This window comes from Gopherus flavomarginatus, chromosome 7 (assembly GCF_025201925.1).
Source record: "Gopherus flavomarginatus isolate rGopFla2 chromosome 7, rGopFla2.mat.asm, whole genome shotgun sequence".
NCBI classification, from domain to species: domain Eukaryota; kingdom Metazoa; phylum Chordata; order Testudines; family Testudinidae; genus Gopherus; species Gopherus flavomarginatus.
Genome location: NC_066623.1, coordinates 60,502,736 through 60,526,695, shown reverse-complemented (window position 1 = coordinate 60,526,695; position 23,960 = coordinate 60,502,736). Strand labels below are relative to the sequence as shown.

General features: G+C 51.3%; 2 protein-coding genes across 2 annotated transcripts in view; one reads left to right on the top strand and one right to left on the bottom strand.

Moving 5' to 3' along the window:
* Positions 1–23,960, bottom strand: part of CACNA1E (calcium voltage-gated channel subunit alpha1 E) — a 318,389-nt gene that overhangs the window by 70,636 nt on the left and 223,793 nt on the right. The window contains exons 13-22 of the mRNA XM_050963449.1: positions 23,204–23,316; positions 22,746–22,858; positions 22,438–22,569; positions 21,981–22,053; positions 14,359–14,476; positions 13,796–13,863; positions 10,056–10,153; positions 6,906–6,962; positions 1,925–2,548; positions 97–386 (exon numbers count right to left, since the gene is read on the bottom strand). Of these exons, the coding sequence (XP_050819406.1) occupies positions 97–386; positions 1,925–2,548; positions 6,906–6,962; positions 10,056–10,153; positions 13,796–13,863; positions 14,359–14,476; positions 21,981–22,053; positions 22,438–22,569; positions 22,746–22,858; positions 23,204–23,316 (1,686 nt within the window). The remainder of the gene's footprint in view (positions 1–96; positions 387–1,924; positions 2,549–6,905; positions 6,963–10,055; positions 10,154–13,795; positions 13,864–14,358; positions 14,477–21,980; positions 22,054–22,437; positions 22,570–22,745; positions 22,859–23,203; positions 23,317–23,960) is intronic.
* Positions 1–23,960, top strand: part of LOC127055794 (2-5A-dependent ribonuclease-like) — an 821,333-nt gene that overhangs the window by 618,500 nt on the left and 178,873 nt on the right. The gene's annotated exons all lie outside the window — the stretch shown is intronic.

Genomic DNA, 23,960 nt, shown 5'->3' with positions numbered 1-23,960 from the left:
CCTGGGGAATCCACAGTGTTCCCAGCAGCCCTCTGGGGCCACTGTGAAGGAAGGCAGATCAGAGAGAGGCGAACAGCAAAAGAGACAGGTCCTCACTCTGTACCACAGTGGAGTCTTGGACATCAATCATGATGGTGGTGCTCTCAGTGGCTTTCTCCGTGTTGGTCATGACGGAGGACAGCTCGGGTTCGCTCCTGCTGACGGTTCTGCTCATCTCCATCTGCAAGCTGCCCAGCAGGGCTTGGTCACTGGTGTCCAGGCCGCTGCAGTCTTGCTCTGTCAAACTAGTGTTCTTCTCCTCGTTGAGCTCATGGGGGACTTTGAGGGGGCTCACTTCCTGCATAGCCCCATCAAAGGCAGCATCACCGGCTGGGATTTCATTGGTTCTACAGGAAGAAAGGAGGAAGGCAAGGGAAGAGAGAAGGACAGATGGGATGGGGTGGGAAGAGGTGGGATGTGGGGACAACAGAAGTGAAGATGACAGAGGGGAATAGGGGGAGGAAATGGAGAAGACAGAAAGGAGAGAATAATAAGGGAGAAATGGAGGTAAAGATAAAACAGGGAGAAAGAGAGAGAGAAATGAAACCATGTGTACTTTTGGAATGACTGTTCTTGCAACGTTAGAAAGACTTCAGTTGGAATATAGTGAATGCTGGCTACAGTGCCCAACCTCCAAAAAGCAACCCCCTATCTTAAGCAACCCTTTTAATGTATTCTTAAAGTTTTGTGTGCAATATTCTTTGGTTAAAGATCAGCCTCTGCTAAGCAACCAAGTTTTCACTGGTCTCCTGCAAGGCTGGTTAAAATGGATTTCCCAGTATTTCATCAGTAAAGGGGGATATGAGGCACTTCTGGAAATAATGACTATTATATTAGTTTTATATTCATATTTTTGGCAGCTGTTGGATTTGTCTCTTGTGTGCATTGAACATTTCCCAGCAAGTTCCTCTGGCTACAGCGACACCAGTTGACGAAGGCAAAAATAAAAATTCTATAGCGTTTTTCATCCACCGCTGCTCTCCAAGTGCTTTAACGTCCTATTGCTGGAGACTCCTCTTTCCTAAGGCAAGGACTGCCCTGTGTTCCTAAAACCCCATGCCAGCAGAGAAGACCAGAACAGCTGGGATTGCAACAAGCTGCTGTGGGGCTGGGAGGACCAGCAGATCCTTTCCTGCCTTTGCTGATCTCCAGTCTCGAGGATGGGGAGAGAAATAATCTCCCTGTGGGATATGCAGGAGGCCCTGGAGAGCACAGGTGGGAACATCTGAATAGGCTGTTGTATTCGATTAAATTTAATGGATTCGGCATAGCAGCCATAACACAAACGTTACGTTTCATGTTGGACCTTCTAGGGAGATGGGGGGAGGCTCCCAATTAAATCAGGAGCCACGAGATTTGCTGTCCCTGATCCCGATCTGAAAATATTTCTCTTATGCCAGAAACTAGACACAGACCTGGACAGAGCTTTATCACCTTGGGAGGAGACAGGGAGACTTCCCAGACCCTGGAGAAATGAGGATTACAGACCAAAGCAGTGCCTTTTTTAAAAGCCAGCAGATGATGGTATTCTACATGACGGCTTACAGAAAGTTTACTACTGCACCTCAGGTGACTACTACGGCACTGTCTGGAACACTGTTCTGAGCACCGCTTCCTGTCCTGTGGAGGGCGCTATTGACCAGGATCAAAGGACAGACTGATTCCTCAGGACAGACTGGCTGGGGAAAAAGAAGCAAAGCAAAAATGGACTAAAGGCTGCTCAAGGCTGGATGACAGATGAAAGGAAGGGCTCATGCCTGGAGATGCAGGACCATCAAGAGATTAGCCCACCCACACTGCCCTCCCACCCCCAGACGCCAGGCTTGCCATTTCTCCACAAGAAGGAGCCACGGATCATGGCCGTCAGGGATGGGGCGCCCTTTACCTGTTCAGCTCCTCGCCTGCCAGTGGCTCCTCCTGATTCGTGTCCTCCTTCCCCGCTTCATTTCTGGCCTGCTCTCCTTCCGTGGGATTGGCTTCCTCCAGGCCAGCCTCTTGGCTGGCTGACCTGCTCTCCAGGGCCCCAGATGGCTCCTTCCCCTCAGTTCTCACTCTCCGGTGCCGGCTGCGCCTCTGGCTCTGCCTCAACCGTGCTCGGTCTTCAATCCCTGCGCCTCCCCCTCCCCCTCCTCTCCCTCCCCCATCCTGCTCAGTCAGATCACACTTCCCGTGGCATGATTTCTGATGCCATTGTTCCCTGTCTCTCTTGGCTCGAGGGGATGGGCTTTTCTGGTCCTCTTTGGTGCTTGGGCATGAGTTGGTGCCTGCGATGGGTTGGTCCAGGCATTCCACCTGCGGGTGCTCTGTGCTGCCTCCATGATCCTCTTCACCCTTCTCCAAGGTTACATTTTCCCCAGGAATTTTCCTCCTGAATATGCTGGCGTGAGGGTTGATCAAGGGAGGGGCGTCCTTGTTGAGGGCCTCCTGGCTGGACATCTGCATGTGCCTGCGGAGCTGACTGGTACGCTGCTCCCAGACCGACATGTGATGTCGCCGTCTCCTGTCCCTCCTGGGAAAGGAAAACAAAGGGATTCAGGCCACCTCTGTGCTGTCAGAAACCCAAGAGCCCACCCCTAGACATACAGCATGCACCTGGGCCCAGATGGACCCATACGGAGACCCTCATCGCCCTGCTCCTCGGGCGGTCGCTTCCCGCGCAGCGGGCCTGCAATGCTACCACTCTGACTTGGGAGCGTTCTACACCCACTTGGCACTGGTGTCAACACCTACACAAGACACAGGGCTCTGGGAAATCAGGCCCAATGTATGGGAGAGCTCAGACATGCAGACACAGGCTCTGTACATCAAAAGACAGAACCCCACAGCTGGGGAGGCCCATACACACAAACACGTGTGAACCTACGTATGCAACCACAAGACCATACACCTACAGACACAAGGGAACATGGGCGTGCAAGAGCCCACACATGCAACTACATGAACACTTGAACCTATGGGGCCAGTATGTGTGGAACAATGTACACAAAAATATGGATGTTACAATTGCAGATCTACTGAGGTAAACACGTCAGTACATTCAATTCGCCTAATGTACAAACGCACATGGCCACATATGCATGGGCTACTCTACGCGAAATCCACAGGCCGCTACATGTAAAATCGTGGGCAGACATGCACAAATGTTTGTTAGCAGTCTGCTGGTCTCATCTTGAGAACGCAGTGCATCCGCTGATGGGTACTGTGCTGTTTGGTTCATGCTGTTCAGGGTGACATTGGTGGATAATAAGATCATTGCTATCCCAGATAATTCTTAGCAAAGTGCTCAGCTTTGTGTGTATCACCAAGACCTGGCTGGCTGATTCAGCTGCCCCTGCACTGACCCAGATTTCCCCCCGTTCGGGATGAGCTGAGAGAAGTCAGGGCAATAGTGGAGTCATGTTATTTGCAGCTGATCCAGAGGTAGGAGGTGCCCTGTTCAGAAATAGATTCGTCTTAGGCTATGTCTACCCAAGAGACCTTACAGCAGCACAGCTGTACTACTGCAGCTACGCCACTGTAAGATCTATTGTGTAGTTGCTCTATGCCGGCAGGAGAGAGCTCTCCCCTTGACACCTCCAACAAGCGGCGGTAGCTACGTCAGCAGGAGAAGCTCTCCCACCAGCATAGCTCTGTGTGCACCACCAATTGTGCTGGCAAAACTTTTGTCACTCAGGGGGATGGTTTTTTCACACTCCTGAGCAACCTACACTGTGACAACATAAGTGCTGGTGTAGACATGGCCTCAATGGCATACATGTCCGAGGACAGAATGAAATTGGGATCACAATGAACAGGCTGCCATCGCAGATTTCCCATGCCTGCTGCCTGGGTATTTGTCTAGGTCAGTGTTGGAGTCACTGACGCTTTGGAATTACACTATGGCCCCATAATCAGCGCCCTGGCATTTACACTGACACCCACATCAGGGCCTCTCTTCCCTGTCAGAATGGTGCTGAGGGGCCTTAATGTAAATAAGAATCAGGCCTGTACTCGGGGCTCCTGTGGGGTCTCAGAGCTGCTATGAGTACTATTGGACTGGCTCCAGTGACTTCTGGCTCTGCACAGATAACTGGAGGTGAGGAGGATGAACTTCTGTGTCATGTTCTCATTATTGCTCCTTCCAGTTTGAAGTCAGAACCCTCCATGACTCCCACCGGGTCAGAGGATTTCTTTTACTGGACTGACGGACTTGGTTGGGTTTCACATTTCTCTAAGCAGAATACTGTGCAGCAAATGGCCCACTCCAGCAATGATCTGATAGGAAAGTATGATTATGTTTGTCTATTAAACATCCTCTTTCCATAGATCTTCCTCACAAACCACAGTGTTATCTGAGTGGCTTGTGATGAATTAAATGTCAGAACGAGCCATCATCCCACTACCCGGATTCAAAAAAGAACTAGATAAATTCATGGAGGATAGGTCCAACAATGGCTATCAGCCAGGATGGGCAGGGATGGTGTCCTTAGCCTCTGTTTGCCAGAAGCTGGGAATGGGCGACAGGGAATGGATCACTTGATGATTATCGGTTCTGTTAATTCCCTCTGGGGCATCTGGCATTGGCCACTGTTGGAAGATAGGACACGGGGCTAGATGGACCTTTGGTCTGACCCAGTATGGCCGTTCTTATGATCTGTTCATTCCAAGGCAGACTGAGTCAAGCATTTTTTTGCTGCAAAGATTTCTTCATTTACTTCCTAGGGAGTGTAGATCAGATCTGGACTGAAAAGGACTCCTTCCACAGCAGCAGGGCGGCATCTGGAGAGGACAAATGCAGTATTTTCTCTGGCTGAATTTCAGCCTGTTTTACTAGGAGAGCTCTAATTGAGCCAACGCCCCTCGAGATGGATAAAATCTAGCCTGGGAATTCTCGGCCTACTATTGGATAACAGTATAAACACCTCCCTTGGGGAGGGCAGGATGTCAACCTACTCTAAATGAATATTCTCAGGATCTAGCTCAGAAAACCTTCTTTTAATGTTGCCTGTCTCTAACCTTCCCCTGGTGGGGAAGGTCACTGGGAAAGGCGTTCCAAGGCAGGTGTGAGGTCCTTTGGAAACCTCAGATTTCCTTGACCCCCTTGAATCTGGCTTTCTACTGCGTGGCTGAGATACTGGTAGTCTTCCTGATAGTTGACCTGCCTCTAACAAAGGCTGACGGGCAGATGTCCATGTTGATTCTTTCTGATCTATCTTTCCCCCACCCTTTTAAAAAAAATAGACTTTTTTTCTTCCAAAAATAAGGGTAGAATAGGAAAAAAGACAAAAGAACAAAAGAGTAAAGGAATGGGAGGGAAAGGAAAGGAAAAGAAGGGAGAGACTAGGAGGGGAAAGGAAAGCAACATCTCAGTTTCCATCTGCCAGGAATTAAACAACTATTGCTAATTACATTTGCCTTTGTCACCTTGAGAACTCTGGTTTGGTGGTTCCATTCTTCCCTGATGAAGAGTTTCCAGAGGATAGTGCTGGGCAACTGCTCACTTACTCTCATGCATAGGATTCAGTTTTGTCACCCCTCCTCTTCAGTGTGGACATAAAGCCAGTGGGAGAGAGAGGGAGTGTGTTTGGGCTCCATTGCCATCGACATGCAAATGACAAAGAGATGGAGGTCTTTGGCATCAGACCCAGACTGCACAGTCTCCTTGCTGACTCAGTGTGTAGCTGAAACAGGAGTTTGGATGAGAGTCCAGCCAAGATGTAGGGTGGTCGGGTAATGGAAGTCAAGTAAACAGTCTGCCTCTCTTGTGGAAAGGGAGCTCTTACAGAACTGGGAGCATGGTGCGATTTTATCCCATCTGCTTCTGGCTGAAACAATGGCAAACTTTTATCTTGGACATGAACTGCATCCCGGCGATCCAGACCTGTCACCTTCAGCTTGGACTGTTGCAATGTGGCCTCCCTGAGGCTATCTTCAAAGCTAGTGTTGAACCCAGCTGCCTGCTCACTGAGCAGTACAGGGAGCTATAGCCATAGGGAGCGTGCTACACCTGTTCTGCAACATCTGCACGAGCTGCCGCTTCCCTGCCAGGTGAATAAGGGTCTGATTTTACTGATCTACAATGCCCTGTGTTGTCGGGGACTTTACCCCTGAGGGCCCCCACACATACGCACAGATACCACTGCACCAGCTGAGATCAGCTTTTACTCACAGTCTTTCCATCTGAATGGCTGGAGGCAGGGCATTCTGAGTGGAGGGCTCTCACTTCTCATGCTTGCTTGTCTCCTGGTCTGACAGAGCCAGAGTCTCTTGGCCAACAGGGTGGCAGTAATGTTCATCTGCCTGCTTGGCTTAGTGCCTTGGCAGGGGAGGGCTAAATTCTGGGGGAGGAGGTTTGTACACGTACATTCTCATAGACACACTCAGAGGGAGGGCTGATGGGTGCATTTTAAGGGATCAAATAAAACCTTTAAAATATCACAAATGTGCACACAAACAGACTTCAAAGGACAGACACACCTACACAGGCACACAGACGCACACCAATAAACGCACACACAAGCAAGCACACGCATACGGCACAAACATATGCATGGGCAGACACACGCCAGCACACGCAAATAAACAGACACCAGCTCACATGTACCTACAGTATCCGCACACACACTGAAGTGCTAACCTACACAAGCACACACAGACACAAACAAATGGCAGCACAAGAGAGCACACTTAGTTTAGACACACACAAACCCACACACATGCACTAACAGATGTGCAGAAGCAGGAGAACACACAAATCATATGCCCAGAGGAGCAAACATAGGCTCCAAAATAGGTTATGCAGAGGCCTAAATTTAGCACACACAAAAATACATGTAACCACATATGCACATAGCCACGCACAACACACAACCATATGGCACACATACAGTTGGCTGCTGCGTGGCTCCCACATCGACATGTGGTGTCTCCTCCTTCTGTCCCTTCTGGGAAAGAAAAATGAATGGGTTCAATCCACTCAACCCTGCATGGACTTGCACACTGACAGTCACAAGCAGAGAAACACACGCACTCCTACGCGTGTGCATAAAGTGAGTTCAGGCATCCATCACTAGCATGCATGCGCACGTAACTGCACAGTGTGCGTATATATGTACAAATGGAAAGGGGGGCATCACACCCACAAACTTCTACATACACAGGTAGAGATCATGGAGAAACTACTTTTGCAAACAAATTCATCCATCCACACACACGCAAACAGATTTATACAGAGACAGGCACACACTGACATAGGCATTTCACAGGGGTTGGGCATATAACATTATATAGATACAGACACATGCACTCCCAGAGCCTTAAACACACAGCACCTGATTCTCATTTACACTAAGAGCCCTTTACACTGCTTTGACAGTACAAAGGATTCCTAAAGAGGGTTGTGGAGAATCATGCCCATACACTTACTGTAGCGTTCAGTCACATATACATACACGTGCCACCTAGAATACATGTGCATGAAACACATGCAAATATATGTACAAAAATGTACACATTTTGCCAACCCATATACAAATCATACATATTGTGTATACAAACAATATAGGCAAGGATATATTCACAGACTGCACACCAGCAAGAACTTGGTACCCATACAAAGTACATGCACACAGGATCTGCAAGGAAGCAAATGACTGCATGCACACAACTGCGTAACTGTACACTTATCACCAGGGATAAGAATGCTAGTCCTCTTTGTACAACTCAAACAAAGGTATACAGACATGCAAAGAAATATTCAGAGTTACACATTAATAAAGGCATATGTGCCCACATGGTGACTTCATGACTAATATTCACATGTGCAAATACCAATGCATGTGTGTGCAGTTATATGCCAGAACAAATGCAGACATAAAAAGTACATGCTAATGTGACCATTCCTACATACAGTGGCAAAAGCATAAATATGTCCATGTGCCAAACCTGCAAACCCACCTGCACATTAGGCACTGACATACCACACCGCACACACTCAAACCCATATGCACAATAGGCACTCACATGATGCACCTTACACACAAACCCACCCACATGGTAGGAACCTATGCATCACACACACAAATCCATCTGCATGGAAGGCACCCGTGCACTGTACATGCAAACTCATCCACACAGTATACACTCATGCAAACCTGTCCATATGGTAGGCATCCACATCCCATTCACTCAAACCTAACTTCATGCCAGTCACCCAGTCACCCACATACATACAAATCCACCTTGTCCACACATGCCTGCACACAGATACACGTACTTCCATAATTTTACTCTTCTTCCACACATCCTTTTAGCATTAGGTCTTCTCCTCTTCACCTTTGTTTACACTCTACTTTAATTCCCACCGTTCCTACCACTGGTACTCCAGCACTAGCAACCATGGATGTACTAGAGTAGACAAGGCACAAGCAGCTGTCTAGAACTCTTGCCAAATTAGAGTTCCCTGGCTATCGTTCACACTAGTGGATTACACAGTACTGGCAATGCTTGGTAACCTTTGATGGAAAAGTCTAGTGTAGACACAACCTTTGAGTATCAAACTTATTCCACCTATCACCACTTCCTTCCAATTTGCCTATATCCATCCATTTTCTAGCCTTCTGCTACATTTCTAAATCCCTTTGTTTCTTAAAGTCTGTTATTCACACTACATCCAGCGGCCAGCTTCCCACACACTGAGAGCCAGCATGGCTCTGGAGAGCCCATCACAGCAGTCAGACTATGAGTTCTCTCCCCAGCCCATCCCCCAATATAGCCTCTTCCACCTCCACAGAAGAGTCACACCGGCAGTTCCTTTCCCAGGGAATGGGCAGGTCTTACAGCATCTCTGGCCCAACTAGAAGTAGGACAAGCCAGAAATCCAGCAAAGCAGCCTGTTCTCATGAAAATCTCAGCCCAGTGTTGCAGACCTAAGATGTTCAGATAGCATCCAAACTATCTGGAGAAACAGATGAAGTCAGGAGCTTCCCTGAACCTTCACAGTAGAGCTGACCAGAGGATGACAACTCTGTTTTGCAAAGGATTTCAGCATTTGGCTTTGTTTAGAATTGGAATGCAACCTGAAAATTTCAGAATCCTCCACAGAAGGAAAATTCCAAAAAGATTTCCTTTAGGATCAAAACATTTGTCTTGAAAAAAATCAAAACATTCCATTTTGACTTCATTTTAGAATATATAATACCAAGTACAAACATCTGAAACTCAAAATAATTTCAAAGTGAAAAAAGGAAATGTTCTGTCCCCAAAGTGACATAATGGGACGTTTCGACACTGGCAGATCTTTTTTGCTTTTTTTCTCCTGAAACAAAATCTCAGCAAAATTGACACAATTTCCCAAAACATTTAGATTTCTATGGAACTGCTTTTTCTGATGGGAAATGGTTCTGTTGGCATTGTTCTGACCACCTCTCATCCAGAGACTCACTCATTAAATCCCCTTTTTTGCCCCATAATGGAATCACTGATGTTTGCCCCCCCACCCCTGCCAAAATGGAATTGCTATTAGGAACTCCTCTTACAGAGGAGCCAATAGGGCTCCTTCCTCCTCCTCCTCCAGGAATAACAGTGGGGTCTTCTCCTTTATCAGAGGACTCAGTGCAGGCCTCTAGCAGAGGGTGTGGGTCTCTGACTTCACACTCTTAGCACATTCGGATAAAGACCTGAGCTTGGGATATTTAGGACAGCAAGCAAAATCAATAACCAGCACTGTCTGTAGATGTAGCTACCACCTTGAAACTGCCACGATCCTCCGTAATTAACAGCAGACCTGGCCCCTTTCTATTGGTCTTATCCAATTGTGTTGCTTCTATACCGTCAATGAACAGTGCCATTGCCCTGCATGAGAGCAATACCTCTGTGTTACCTGTACCCTAGATGTGCATGCATATGTACATGCCTCGCACTGGTGCTACCCCCTGCAGAGTCCCCTCTTTCTTTCATGGCATGAGTGGCTGTCACCATAAGAGCTCAGGGACAGGCAGAAACAGTTGCTGACACGGTGTATGCAGAGGGTGACTCACTCAATGGAAGGCATGTTTGGAGCAGACATCGGGCTGACTTCCTTGGCTTTCTGCAGAGCATGCTTTTGGTTAAAAGCCTCCTCTTCCTCCTGCTCATCCTAAATGTTAAACAAAAACGTCCATTACAAGGGAGCACCAGGGAGTTTATATCCATCCAGATGTTGCAGGGGATTTGCAGGGTTATGCTGGATGCAAGATGCTGCAAACCAGGCCTGGTGCAGCCAGTAAGAAAAGGCTCAGGATGAAGCCACCAGAGCTGAGATGAGCCTTCTGAATTGCCCGGTGGGGTTTTTATTTTCACAAAACCCAGTCAAAACTGACATGGTTTCCTTCTTATGCCCAATCTTTTCTAGAGTTTTCTCAGCAGGTTAGGCTCCACAGCAGTGCCCCATCACATAGTATTTGCCATAGCAGGACCTACCCAGTCTGGCATTCTGACTCTGGCAGTTGCTAATATATGATGTTTATCGGGAAGTAGATGAAAAATCCCCTTGTGCTCCTGACTTATCATGACCAGAATGTAAAGATCAGAACCCAGGATACTTTCGACACTTGCTGCAGAGAAAAGGAGGGAGTGTAAAGTATCTCTTTCCCTCCAAAAGACGTGTGAGGGGAAATGGCTGCACTGGGGAGAATGGGACACTCCCTGAAAACTAACAGACCCAAGCACTGCCAGTGTGGGAGCTGAGAGGGGCAGAATGGGGCATCCTCTGACCCCAAACCAAGCAAGTGGGACCATGGCGGGGGACAGAGGGGTATGCATGAGGATGAAATTGGGAGATTACTTGCTTCAATAGGTGTGTGGTAAAGACTGGTGCCACCCTGCCCCCAGAGTATGTGGGGAAGATCTGAGGAGAAGGGAGCTCACCCTGCCCCCAAAGCGTATAGAGATATATACATGCACAAGCACATAACGTGTGAGGGTGTTCACACAAGCAGAGTGTGTGCACGGGTGCATGTGAGTGCCGTGGGGGGGGCACAGAGTGCAGGGGGGAGTGCAAGGGGTGCATGTGTGCATGTGCAGTATAGGGTGTGTGTGCAGGGGTGTGGTGCATGGGGCGGGCACGTGTTGGTGCTAACATCTGAACAAATATTTTCCGGGACAATTCTCAGCATAAACCTGGGGCAGTTCCGTGTATCCCAGTGAATTGTAGCAGATTTTCCCTAAGATTATTGAGGAGATTGTAAAAGTTTGGGGCTGGGATAAATTACTAGATATTCAGGTGCTTATCTATATCTGAAAATGCCCCATATGACCCCTGTATCTCTCTCCAATTTCTGACTCTTACCTTCTTTCTCCTTCCCTGAGTCTTGTCCAGTCAGCTACTGCCCCTGCCAGTATCCACACAGTGGGGTCTAGTGGCAGGGGGAAGCTGTTCTCGTTAAAAGAGGAAATCAAGCAGCAGGAACAGCCAACCCTGCCTAGGCATGGGCCAGGCATGGACTACCAGCCAAAGCGGGTCTGATCCAAGGCCACAGTCTCTGTACTGGGCAGTACTGACGTTTAGGTATTTCTTTGCCTGTCTGACAGGGTGGTCAGGGTCCATTCCTGACCCTACATGGGATCGTATTACCCTCATGAGCTTGACTGAGTTACTGCAGCAGGAAATGCCATTTGTGGCCTTACTTCCATTCAGCCCCAGTAAAAACCCAGCACACTCTTTCCTTCATTGATGCTGCCCAGAATCAAGGATGTGAGGAAATGGAGGTGAATGGGAAAGCCTAGATTTCAATATCTCAGGTGCTTCGCTCCCCACTTTGGCCACATACATCATCCTGAAAGCATTAGAGCTGCACCCCAGGGGCGGCTCCAGCCCCGAGCACACCAAGCGCGTGCTTGGGGCAGCAAGCTATGGGGGTCGCTCCACCAGCGCCGCGAGGGTGGCAGGCAGGCTGCCTTCTGTGGCTTGCCTGCGGAGGGTCCGCTGGTCCCGCGGCTTCAGTGGACCTCCCGCAGGTGTGCCTGCGGAGGGTCTGCTGGTCCCGCAGCTTCGGAGGCCAGTGATGGCCAAGAGCACGCCTGCGGGAGGTCCGCCGAAGCCGCGGGACCAGCGAACCCTCCGCAGGCAAACCACTGGAGGCAGCCTGCCTGCCGTGCTTGGGGCGGCCAAATCCCTAGAGCCACCCCTGGCTGCACCAGTCTCCTCCCTCTGAAGTTAGTGAGGCAGTGACAGTAGAGAGTGGAGGTGGAAATCTCCCTGCATGAGTCACCCTATGGTCACCCTTCCCCTCCCTCTGAGGTGCCATCTGCACTAACCAGGAAATGAAGTCCTCTCAGCACTGCTCCCCAATGGGAAAATACACATTTGTGTGTGTCCCCCCCAATGAAAGGTAGACAACATACTGGATTATTCTGCTCCATTTCACTCGACTCAAACAAATCCGATTTACACTGGTGCTGGAGGCTACTCGCAGAATCCCGAGAGCGTGAGGAACAGACAGACCACATTGGAAATGGGCAGCATGGAGCCTCTATGCTTTGGGGACCAACCCATCCTAAGAGTAACAATGATCCTGGCTGTTTTTACCTACACATGGCAATCCAGATGGTATCACAGTCCAAAGACTTCCCAGCAGGGCACTGAAGTCTAGTCTGGCATCGTCTCAGGCTGCGATGGTTAACTAATGATAACTGCACCAGTGTCAGACGGTAATAGGTGAGATGATTTTAAAATTGTTTCAGAATGCTGGACAAATCTTAGCTAATGAATCCTCACACCACACCTTGGGAGTCGGAGATAGGCTAAGCTGAGATGGAGAGATTACAGCCCTGATTCAGGAAAGCACTTAAGCACATGCTTTAGTTTAAGCATGGGTTTGAGTACTTCAGTAACTCAGCCCAAGGTTAGGGGTCTATTACAGGAGTGGGTGGGTGAGGTTCTGTGGCCTGTGATGTGGAGAGGTCAGACTAGATGATCATGATGGTCCCTTCTGGCTTTAAAGTCTATGAGCCCATGTGTGTGAGTGCTTTCTGGAACAGGGATGGACGTTAGCACATGCTTTCCTGAATCAGGACCTAAGTGACTTGCCCAGTAGTAAGGGCTTGTCTACACTTGCAAGTTATTTCAGATTAAGGTAGGGTAGGAATTTGAAGTGAAATAGCTATTGTGGAATAGTTATTCCAGTCAATTTCCCCATGTAGACAAGCCCTAAATCAGTGGTAGAACCAGGATTAGAAATCAGGCTTTCATCTCCAAACTCAGCCAACCAAGCCATGCCATCTTTCTCAAGGCAGGAGCTCAGTGATGCAGGGTCTTGATACTCTTGCCCTTCACCAACAGAAACACAGGTTGAAATCCTGCTTAGGTCCCAAGTGGAAGTGAGATTTGGTGGTCATAGCCATCACACTCTTCAAAACTACCGCTCAGCACTGTCCAGGAGAGGCCCAAAGCTGGAAGAGCAGTGCGTGACAGAGATGTACTGACAGAGCTCTGAGGAGGAACCGGGCTAGAACAGCAGGTATGGGGCAAGGTTAGCGCTGAGGAGCAGACAGAGGCCAGACTCAGTGCAGAGTTAATAGCCCTCCTGTTGCATAAGCACTATGTTTACTCACAAATTTAAAATCAAAGAAGGAAAAAAATAGGGAATGGGCTTCCCAGATGACCATGACAAGGACTCAGAAGTGGATTCCTGGGCCATATGGCATGGACCCTGTGTGGGGTCCATATGGACAGTCTGAACGAGGCTCATTGGGTAGTAAGGTGTGGTGGGGGGAGAGGGAGAGCATTAGCATCCCTTACCTTTGTCAGCTCCTGGGCATTGGCTAGGTTGTCCACAGCGATGGCCAAGAACACATTCAGCAGGGTGTCTGGGGGCGTTAAGAGTCGACACGTCATGTGATAATGGCCTGAGCTACTACAGCAGCCAATGGGGGAACACACAACCCCAGCCCCCTTGCCACAGAGGAACATGCCGGCTTCAAAGAGAGGAAACCAGCACCACTGAAGGGACCAGGCAGCTGAGGGGCCCTACGATAAACCCTCTACTTTTAAGAAGCAGAAAGAGGCTGAATTTGAACCAGGGTGGTGGGGAGGGGTCCCATGGCCAACCTATAGCATGGTCCCTCAGCGGGAGATAGGAGTGCGGAGTGTCAGGGACACACTTTTTCCTCCATGTCTGAGGGGGGTAGTTGTAGGACCAGGCTCTTACCCCTGCCATGTGAGATGCGGAAAGGAACTTGGGACACTCACTCCCTCAATATGAACAGAGCACCGAGTCTCTGATGAGCAATGGGAGGAGTTATCCTCTCACAGAGAGACAGGACAGAGGTGCTCTCACTAAAACATAGCAACCAAGAGGATACAGTTTCCAAACAAGGTGAGGATGATGAAGTAGATGGAGGACCACATGCCTGAGCTGACTCCACCCTGGGAGCGGATCCCGTTGTACATCACCTCATTCCAGTCCTCACCTGTCAGGATCTGAACAAACAAACAGGCGGCACTATCATCCACGCTATTATTTTATATACAGCCCACCAGTTTCTATCTGCAAATGTGTGCAGGAGGTGGTCCAAGTATGGAGATCCTATCTCAGGGACAATCCTGCCCCACAGCGGGTTACATGGGGAGAAGGGATCCGCTCTGTGGTGAGGAATTAGGTGTCTTCCAGAGATTTTTGGAATCTACAGCGTGTGGCAGCAGAACACCAGCTTTCATTTAATTTAGGGGCATGGATCTCCACTCCTTTATGCCAGAGTAACTCACTGAAGGCAATGGAGATACACTGTCACTGAATGGAGAACCAAGCCTTAAGCTTAAGAACATAAGAACATAAGAATGGCCCTACTGGGTCAGACCAAAGGTCCATCTAGACCAGTATTCTGTCTTCCGACAGTGGCCAGTGCCAGGTGCCTCAGAGGGAATGAACAGAACAGGTAATCATCAAGTGATCCACCCCTGTCGCTCATTCCCAGCTTCTGGCAAACAGAGGCTAGGGACACCATCCCTGCCCATCCTGGCTAATAGCCATTGATGGACCAATCCTCCATGAATGTATCAAGTTCTTTTTTGAACCCTTTTATGGTCTTGGCCTTCACAATGGCCTCTGGCAAGGAGTTCCACAGGTTGACTGTGTGTTGTGTGAAGAAATACTTCCTTTTATTTGTTTTAAACCTGCTGCCTACTAATTTCATTTGGTGACCCCTAGTTCTTGTGTTATGAGAAGTAGTAAACAACACTTCCTTATCTACTTTCTCTACACCAGTCATGATTTTATAGACCACAATCATATTTCCCCTTAGCCGCCTCTTTTCCAAGCTGAAAAGTCCCAGTCCTGTTAATCTCACCTCATATGGAAGCCATTCCATATCCCTAATCATTTTTGTTGCCCTATTCTGAACCTTTTCCAATTCCAATATATCTTTTTTGAGATGGGGTGACCTCATCTGCACACAGTATTCAAGGTGTGGGTTTACCATGGATTTATACAGTGGCAACATGATATTTTCTGTCCTATTATCTATCCCTTTCTTAATTATTCCCAGCATTCTGGTTGCTTTTTTGACTGCCGCTGCACATTGAGTGGATGTTTTCAGAGAACTATCCACAGTGACTCCAAGATCTCTTTCTTGAGTGGTAACAGCTAATTTAGACTCCATCATTTTATATGTTTAGTTGGGATTATGCTTTCCAATGTGCATTACTTTGCATTTATCCAGCTTCTAGATAAGACGGTTACTCACCTTTGTAACTGTTGTTCTTCGAGATGTGTTGCTCACATCCATTCCAGTTAGGTGTGCGCGCCGCACGTGCACGTTCGTCGGAAACTTTTTACCCTAGCAACTCCAGTGGGCCGGCAGGTCGCCCCCTAGAGTGGCGCCGCCATGGCACCTGATATATACCCCTGCTGGCCCACCCGCTCCTCAGTTCCTTCTTGCCAGCTACTCCGACAGTGGGGAAGGAGGGCGGGTGTGGAATGGATGTGAGCAACACATCTCGAAGAACAACAGTTACAAAGGTGAGTAACCGTCTTTTCTTCTTCGAGTGATTGCTCACATCCATTCCAGTTAGGTGAATCCCAAGCCATACCTAGGCGGTGGGGTCGGAGTGAGAAGTAGCGGCATGGAGCACTGCAGATCCAAAGGCCGCGTCCTCTCTGGACTGCTGGACCAGGGCGTAGTGGGAAGCAAAGGTGTGGACCGATGACCAGGTCGCTGCCCGACAGATTTCCTGGATGGGCACACGGGCGAGGAAAGCCAGCGACGATGCCTGCGCCCTGGTAGAGTGCGCAGTCACACGGCCCATAGGAACGTGAGCCAAGTCATAGCAGGTCCTGATACAGGATGTTACCCACGAGGAAAACCTCTGTGAGGAAATGGGAAGCCCCTTAATGCGGTCCGCTACTGCCATGAAAAGCTGGGGGGACTTGCGGAACGGTTTGGTCCTCTCCACATAAAACGCGAGAGCCCGACGGACATCAAGCGAGTGGAGTTGTTGCTCCCTGCGTGACGAATGAGGTTTCGGGAAAAAAACTGGGAGGAAGATCTCCTGGTTGACGTGGAAGGCGGAGACCACCTTGGGGAGAAAGGCAGGGTGCGGTCTCAGCTGCACCTTATCTTTATGGAAGACTGTATACGGGGGATCTACCGTGAGAGCCCGGAGTTCCGACACCCGTCTAGCTGAGGTAATAGCTACTAAAAAGGCAGTCTTCCAAGAAAGATAGAGCAGGGAGCAAGTAGCTAACGGCTCAAAGGGGGGCCCCATGAGCCGAGACAACACCAGGTTAAGATCCCAGGTAGGGGCAGGGGGTCGGACGTTAGGGTATAGACGTTCCAGCCCCTTAAGGAATCTAGTCACCGTCGGGTGAGAGAAAACGGAGCGGCCATCCCCACCCGGGTGAAAGGTGGAGATAGCCGCCAGGTGGACCCGCAGGGACGATATCGCCAGGCCCTGTTGCTTAAGGGACCAAATATAGTCCAAAATATTGGCCACCGAAACTTCCATCGGGAGGAGACCCTTCTCCACGCACCAACAGGAGAAACGTTTCCACTTGGCCGAGTACGTCGCTCTAGTGGAAGGCTTCCTGCTGCCCAAGAGTACCTCACGTACCGGGGTGGAGCAGCGCAACTCAGAACTGGTCAGCCACGCAGGAGCCACGCTGCTAGGTGCAGCGACTGGAGGTCCGGGTGACAGAGAGTTCCGTGGTCCTGGGTGATCAGGTCCGGGTGAAGGGGCAGGGGAACTGGGTCGGCTATGGCCAGGTCCAGCAACACGGGGTACCAATGTTGCCTGGGCCACGCCGGGGCTACCATGATCACGCGGGCCCTGTCCCTGCGCACCTTCAGAAGGACCCTGTGGACCAGCGGGAACGGGGGGAACGCGTAGAACAAGTGGGTCGTCCACGGAATAAGGAAGGCGTCCGCTATAGACCCGGGTTCCCGGCCCTGAAAGGAGCAGAACGCCTGGCATTTCCTGTTCCCCCTGGACGTGAAGAGGTCCACGCGGGGACAACCCCACCTCTGGAAGATCGAGAGGGCGACGTCCGGGCGAAGGGACCACTCGTGCGAGAGGAAGGATCTGCTCAGGCTGTCCGCCAGCGTGTTCCGTACTCCGGGGAGGAAGGAAGCCGTGAGGTGAATGGAGTGGGCTATACAAAAGTCCCAGAGTCGCATCGCCTCGTGACATAGGGGAGAGGATCTGGTGCCGCCCTGCTTGTTGATATAGTACATGGTCGTCCTGTTGTCGGTAAATACCGCGACACAACGACCCCGAAGCTGGTGACAGAACGTTTGACAAGCAAGGCGGACCGCTCTTAACTCCCGCATGTTGATGTGTAGCTCCACCTCCTGTGGGGACCACAGGCCCTGTGTCCTCAGGGTTCCCAGGTGGGCCCCCCCAGCCGAGATCTGAGGCATCCGTCGTTAGGGACACCGAGGGCTGGGGTGGGTGGAATGGGAGCCCCGCACACACGACGGATTGGTCTAGCCACCAACTGAGAGAATCCAACACCCCCTGGGGGACTGTGATCAGCATGTCTAGTGACTGCCTTGCCGGCCGGTAATGTGCGATGAGCCAAGACTGGAGGGGCCTCATGCGGAGCCGTGCATACCTGGTCACAAATGTGCAGGCTGCCATATGGCCTAACAGGGTTAGACATGTCCGTAATGATGTCAGGGGGGCTGCCAGCAAGCGCTGAACGATCGCCGACAACGACTGGAACCTTGGCAACGGCAGAAGGGCCCTGGCCACGGTGGAGTCCAGGACGGCCCCAATGAACTCCACCCTCTGCGAGGGGAGCAGGGTGGACTTGTCCACGTTGATCATGAGGCCCAAGGTAGCAAACAGGCCGGTGATCCTGCGGACGTGGCTGCAGACCTGCAGCTCCGACGTGCCCCGAATTAACCAATCGTCGAGGTAAGGGAACACGTGAATGCGACTGCGCCGAAGATGTGCCACAACGACGGCCATGCATTTTGTGAATACCCTCGGAGCCGTAGAAAGGCCAAATGGGAGGACCGCAAATTGGTAGTGAAGGCGGACAACCACAAATCGAAGGAAACGTCTGTGGTGTGGCCATATGGCAATATGAAAATAAGCGTCCTGCACGTCGAGGGCGGCATACCAGTCTCCAGGATCCAGGGATGGGATAATGGTCTCCAGGGATACCATGCGGAACTTCAACTTCACTAGATATTTGTTGAGCTCTCGCAGGTCGAGGATAGGCCTGAGGCCTCCCTTGGCCTTGGGGATCAGAAAGTAGCGGGAATAAAACCCCTTGCCTTTCTCGTTTTCCGGAACCGCCTCTATAGCTCCTTTGTTGAGGAGCGTCTGTACCTCCTGGCGAAGGAATTGCTCGTGAGAGGGGTCCCTGAAGAGGGACGAGGATGGGGGGCGGGAGGGAGGAAATGATACAAACTGCAGACGGTATCCCGTCTGCACCGTGCGTAAGACCCAGCGGTCGGATGTTATCCGGGACCACGCCTGGAGGAAAAATGAAAGGCGGTTGGAAAACGGGGGGGAAGGATCCATGTGGGATACTGGTATTACGCCCTCAGGCGTACCTTCAAAATGAAGGTTTGGGTCCAGGTGGGGCTTTAGAGGAGCTTTGGTTTTGCCCCCCTTGATTGCCCGACGGCCTGCGCCTGCCATTTCTGCCGCGGCGCCTATTAAGGTCCTGCCGCTGGCGGAACTGGGGGTATAGCCGACGCTGCTGCTGTTGCTGCGGCCGGAAGGGTCTGCGTTGCGTCCCAGGCGTGTGCATACCAAGGGAGCGCATAATGACCCGATTGTCCTTAAGACTTTTCAGTCTGGAGTCTGTCTTCTCCGAGAACAGGCCCTGGCCTTCGAACGGGAGGTCCTGGATGTTGTATTGGAGCTCCGGTGGAAGGCCAGAAACCTGAAGCCAGGAGATGCGGCGCATCGTCACCCCCGAGGCGAGGGTACGGGCAGCCGAGTCTGCAGCGTCCAAGGAGGCCTGCAACGAGGTTCGTGCAACCTTCTTGCCCTCGTCAAGAATCGCCGCAAATTCTTGACACGCCTCTTGTGGCAGCAGCTCTTTGAACTTGTCCGCTGCCACCCAAGAGTTAAATGCGTAGCGGCTAAGAAGGGCTTGCTGATTGGAAACCCTGAGCTGAAGGGCCCCAGCCAAATAAACCTTGCGGCCGAGGAGGTCCATACGCCTGGCCTCCTTGGATTTGGGGGCTGGGGCTTCCTGTCCGTGACGCTCCCTCTCGTTCACCGACTGTACCACCAGGGAACATGGTGTCGGGTGAATATGGAGGTACTCATAGCCCTTGGAGGGGGCCATGTACTTCCTTTCGACGCCCCTTGCAGTAGGGGGGATGGAGGCCGGCGATTGCCAGATCGTATTGGCGTTGGCCTGGATCGTCCGAATGAAGGGTAGGGCGACCCTGGTGGGAGCATCGGAGGAGAGGATGCTGACGACGGGGTCCTTGATCTCAGAGACCTCCTCAGCTTGCAGGCTCAGATTCTGTGCTACGCGCCTGAGGAGGTCCTGATGTGCCCTGAGATCTAGCGGAGGAGGGCTATTAGAGGAAGTGCCAGCCACCGCCTCATCAGGAGAAGAGGATGAGGAGACCCCTGGCAAGAGAGTGTCCAGCGGGGGGTCCGCCTCAGCCCTCGCCTCTGGCTCAGGAGGGAGATCAGGGTCCTGTTGCTTTGACTCGTCCTCCCCATCCGGGGAGGGAGGGGGGCGAGACAACGACGCCTCCGGCGCCCTGTGCTCTGCCGTTGCAGGCCTAGGAGGAAGCTGTTGGGGGCCCTGGGCTTGATGGTACGCCCAGGGTGTCCAGAACCCCCACTGCTGCGGACCCTGGTCCTGTTGCGGAGGGTCTTGAAAAAGAGCCGCTTGTCTGTCAGTGCCCAGCGCGTATATGCTGTCCGCCTGCGATGACACCGACGGCTGTCTGGAAGGCCATGGAGGGGCCGACCGCGGCTTGTAAGAGTCTCCGCGTTCTGGCGCCGAAGATGTTCTCGGTGCCGGGGACCAGTACCGGGAGTCATACCGGTGCCGGGATCGGGACCGGGTTCTGTCTTGGACTCGGTGCCGGGATCGGGACCGGTACCGGCCGCTGCCTCGGTGCCGGGATCGGGACTGGGACCTGCCACCGACACGGTGTCGGGAGGTCGACCGGGACCGGGACCTGCCACCAGCTTGGTGCCGGGAGGTCGACTGGTGCGCTGATCGACGGCGGGACTGGCTCCTAGAGTCCCGGTGCCGGTATCGGTGGCTGGAACCAGACCGTGACCGTCTGGAGGCCGATCGGTGCCGCGAGTACGACCGGTACCGCCGAGGGGAGCGGTGCCGGGACTGCGAGCGGCGGCGGGATCTTGAGCGACCATGGTGTCGGGACCTCGACCGCGAGCGTGAGTCTCGAGACGGCGCTGTCATCATAGGCTTGCCCCTGGACGCTACCCACACCGGAGGTACCGGGGGTGGAGGCTGAGTTGACTCAGTCAGAGCAATGAGGTCCCGTGCCGAGGCGAAGGTCTCTGGTGTCGATCGGACCAATAGCTCAACCCCAGATCTTATGGGGGAGCTCGGCTGGACCGGACTCGACGGACTCACCGGGCCCGGAGTCGACGGTGCCGGTAGCGCCGCGGCAGATGTCGATGCCGGGCGCTCCACTCGAGTCTGCCTGGATGGAGTTGCAGACTTCGAGGGTCTTGCTTCTGCACCCGGTGCCGGGGAAGGTCGGTGCCGGGGAGTCTTCCCCGGTGCCGGGGAAGGTCGGTGCCGGTGTCGAGATGACGGCCTGCGAAGCTGCCGGGTCGAGTGCCGCTTCCATGAGGAGAGTCCTAAGTCTCTGGTCTCTCTCCTTCTTTGTTCTAGGCTTAAAAGCCTTGCAAATGCGGCACTTGTCCGACCTGTGCGATTCCCCCAGGCACTTTAGACACGCGTCGTGAGGGTCGCTGGTTGGCATCGGCTTCTTACAGGCCGCACATTGCTTGAAGCCCGGCGAACCAGGCATGAGCCCGGTGCCGGGTGCCGGGAAGGGCTACGGCCCAAACCGGCTAACGAATATCTACAATATTATTTACACTATTAACTATATAACTAACTACACTGAACTACTAACTATCAACCGTAGAACAAGGAGAGCTAGGGACGTGGAGGACAGCTATGCCGCGCTCCACAGTTCCAACGACCGACACGGCGGTAAGAAGGAACTGAGGAGCGGGTGGGCCGGCAGGGGTATATATCAGGTGCCATGGCGGCGCCACTCTAGGGGGCGACCTGCCGGCCCACTGGAGTTGCTAGGGTAAAAAGTTTCCGACGAACGTGCACGCGCAGCGCGCACACCTAACTGGAATGTATGTGAGCAATCACTCAAAGAAGAACTTTTGGTTGAAAAGAGAATGTTAGAACATGAACCACCCCGGGTGGTGGATAAGAATCAGATAGCCAGGGGTATTGACTGTATGGTAGAAAAATCCAGCTGCCTCATTTTTACCAGGCTCCTACCTGAAACACTGTCATGATAGCTGCAGGGAAGGTGTCGAAGTTTGCAGAAGGAGTCCCATCCATGAAATTAAATCTGAAAACGAACCAAAGGGAAATGCACAAAGTGGAATATAGAGGTGGCACCACATCGCTGTTTTCTGTCCTCTTAGTTCTGCTGCTCCTATAATAGCCTACCCCATCCATTCACCACTTCCCTCGACTTTCCCTTCTTCTTTGTGCCCATTTCACCTTTATCATGAGACAGGTAAGGACCCTGGACCACTTGTGCAGGAATCCGAACAGACATCATGCCCATCGTGCCCTGAACTAACCTAATCTAAGGTCCTTCAGAAAAAGGAACATTATTGGTACTCTGGTGCGAGCTGATGGGTCAGTGTTTTCCTTGAAAGGGTGGGAGATGCTATTATTCACTGTAAATAAAAGGGCTCCAATCTTCCCCGGCCTTTTGTGCACTTACCTGCCTCCAAACAGCTGCATTCCCAACAAAGCGAAGACAACAATGAAGAGGAAAAGGAGGAAGAGCAAGCTGATTATCGACTTCATGGAGCTCATCAGGGAGACCACCAAATTCCTCAGGGATGCCCAATACCTGGAAAATGCAGACATTACTGTAGCAGTAGCAGTAGGACTGTGCAGAACAAGGGGAATCTGGATCTGTGATGGCAGTCATGCGAGAGCCGGGAGCCAGAAGGGGATAGTGAAAGGGCCAGGTGGGCCGAGGGGTAGGGAACCAATAGGCAGGGACGCATGTTCCTCTTTACTTACTTTGTTATTTTAAATATTCTCAGAAGACGGAGGGCTCGTAAGACGCTGATCCCAAAAGAGGTTCCTGGTCTGAAGATAGCCCAGACCACTTCGAAGATGCTTCCCACTGTGACCTGAGGGATCAAAAACACACATGAGAACAGAGCCTGCGTACGTAACATGGCCTTAGAGTGTCAAGGACTATAGTAATTGCAGGAAGTCCCTCTCAGGTGTGCAACTCCATGTGCTGGCCAGCCCTATGTAATCTGAAGCTAGTAGTTTGGATCTCAGTATGCTGTAACAGACTATGTTGCTTGCCTTTCTATCCTTTCTACTAGGCACACCCCCTCCCCACAGCTCTCTGGAAGGACTGTCCCATTCCTATTCCTCTCTTTAAGTTATGTTGTAACTTGCCCCCCAGAGACCTGCAGACTGTTCTGCTGCCTACAGCATTTACTCTAGTTTCATGCACTGCTTACCCCACAGTCAAAGCAGTTGAAAGAGGAATGAAAGTAAAGGCGCAGCCCCATTCCATACATCTTTAAGGACATCTCCAGGAGGAAAAGCCCAAGGAACAGGAACTCTGCATAGTCTGAAACAGGGAAATTCAGGTGCATTAGCTACACATCTGCTTCTCCTTATCTGTACTTAGAAAACAGTGTAAAGAGCTGATACAGTGACCCCTGCATGGGGTGTCAGCAGACAAACCTTCAGCACTCCAGAACCTCTACCACTTGATCTAAAGGAATAACTCCATTAGCTGGTTGCAGCTGTAGGTTATTAACCTCTAGTGGCCCAGCCACTGCAGGGGGACATGACAGACTTTACCAATGTGTTATGCTGATACTAGATTTTATGGGACCTTGTGCAAAGACAAGCAGGGTCCCCAAACAGAGCTCACTAATCCACTCAGCACATTCCAGGAGACAGGGCAAGCAGACAGTGGGATCAAGGTCCTTTTCACTGACTCTGTAGGGAAGGAATGTGGAATTGGTTGCTTCTCTCTCTGGAGATCTAGGAAGTTTGTGTATCATTAGCTGGTACGCAGAGAATGGATCAAGGTGCTTGCCTTCATGAATCACAGACAATTGCACCCTCAAAGGGCGTGTGTTATTAGGGAGAGTGTCACAGAAGAACGGGTGCACTCACTGAAGTGAAGTCACTTCTGCAGTGGAACACAGCTGTGGTTTAATAGCACACAACAAACACTACACAACAGTTTTAGGGGCAGAAATG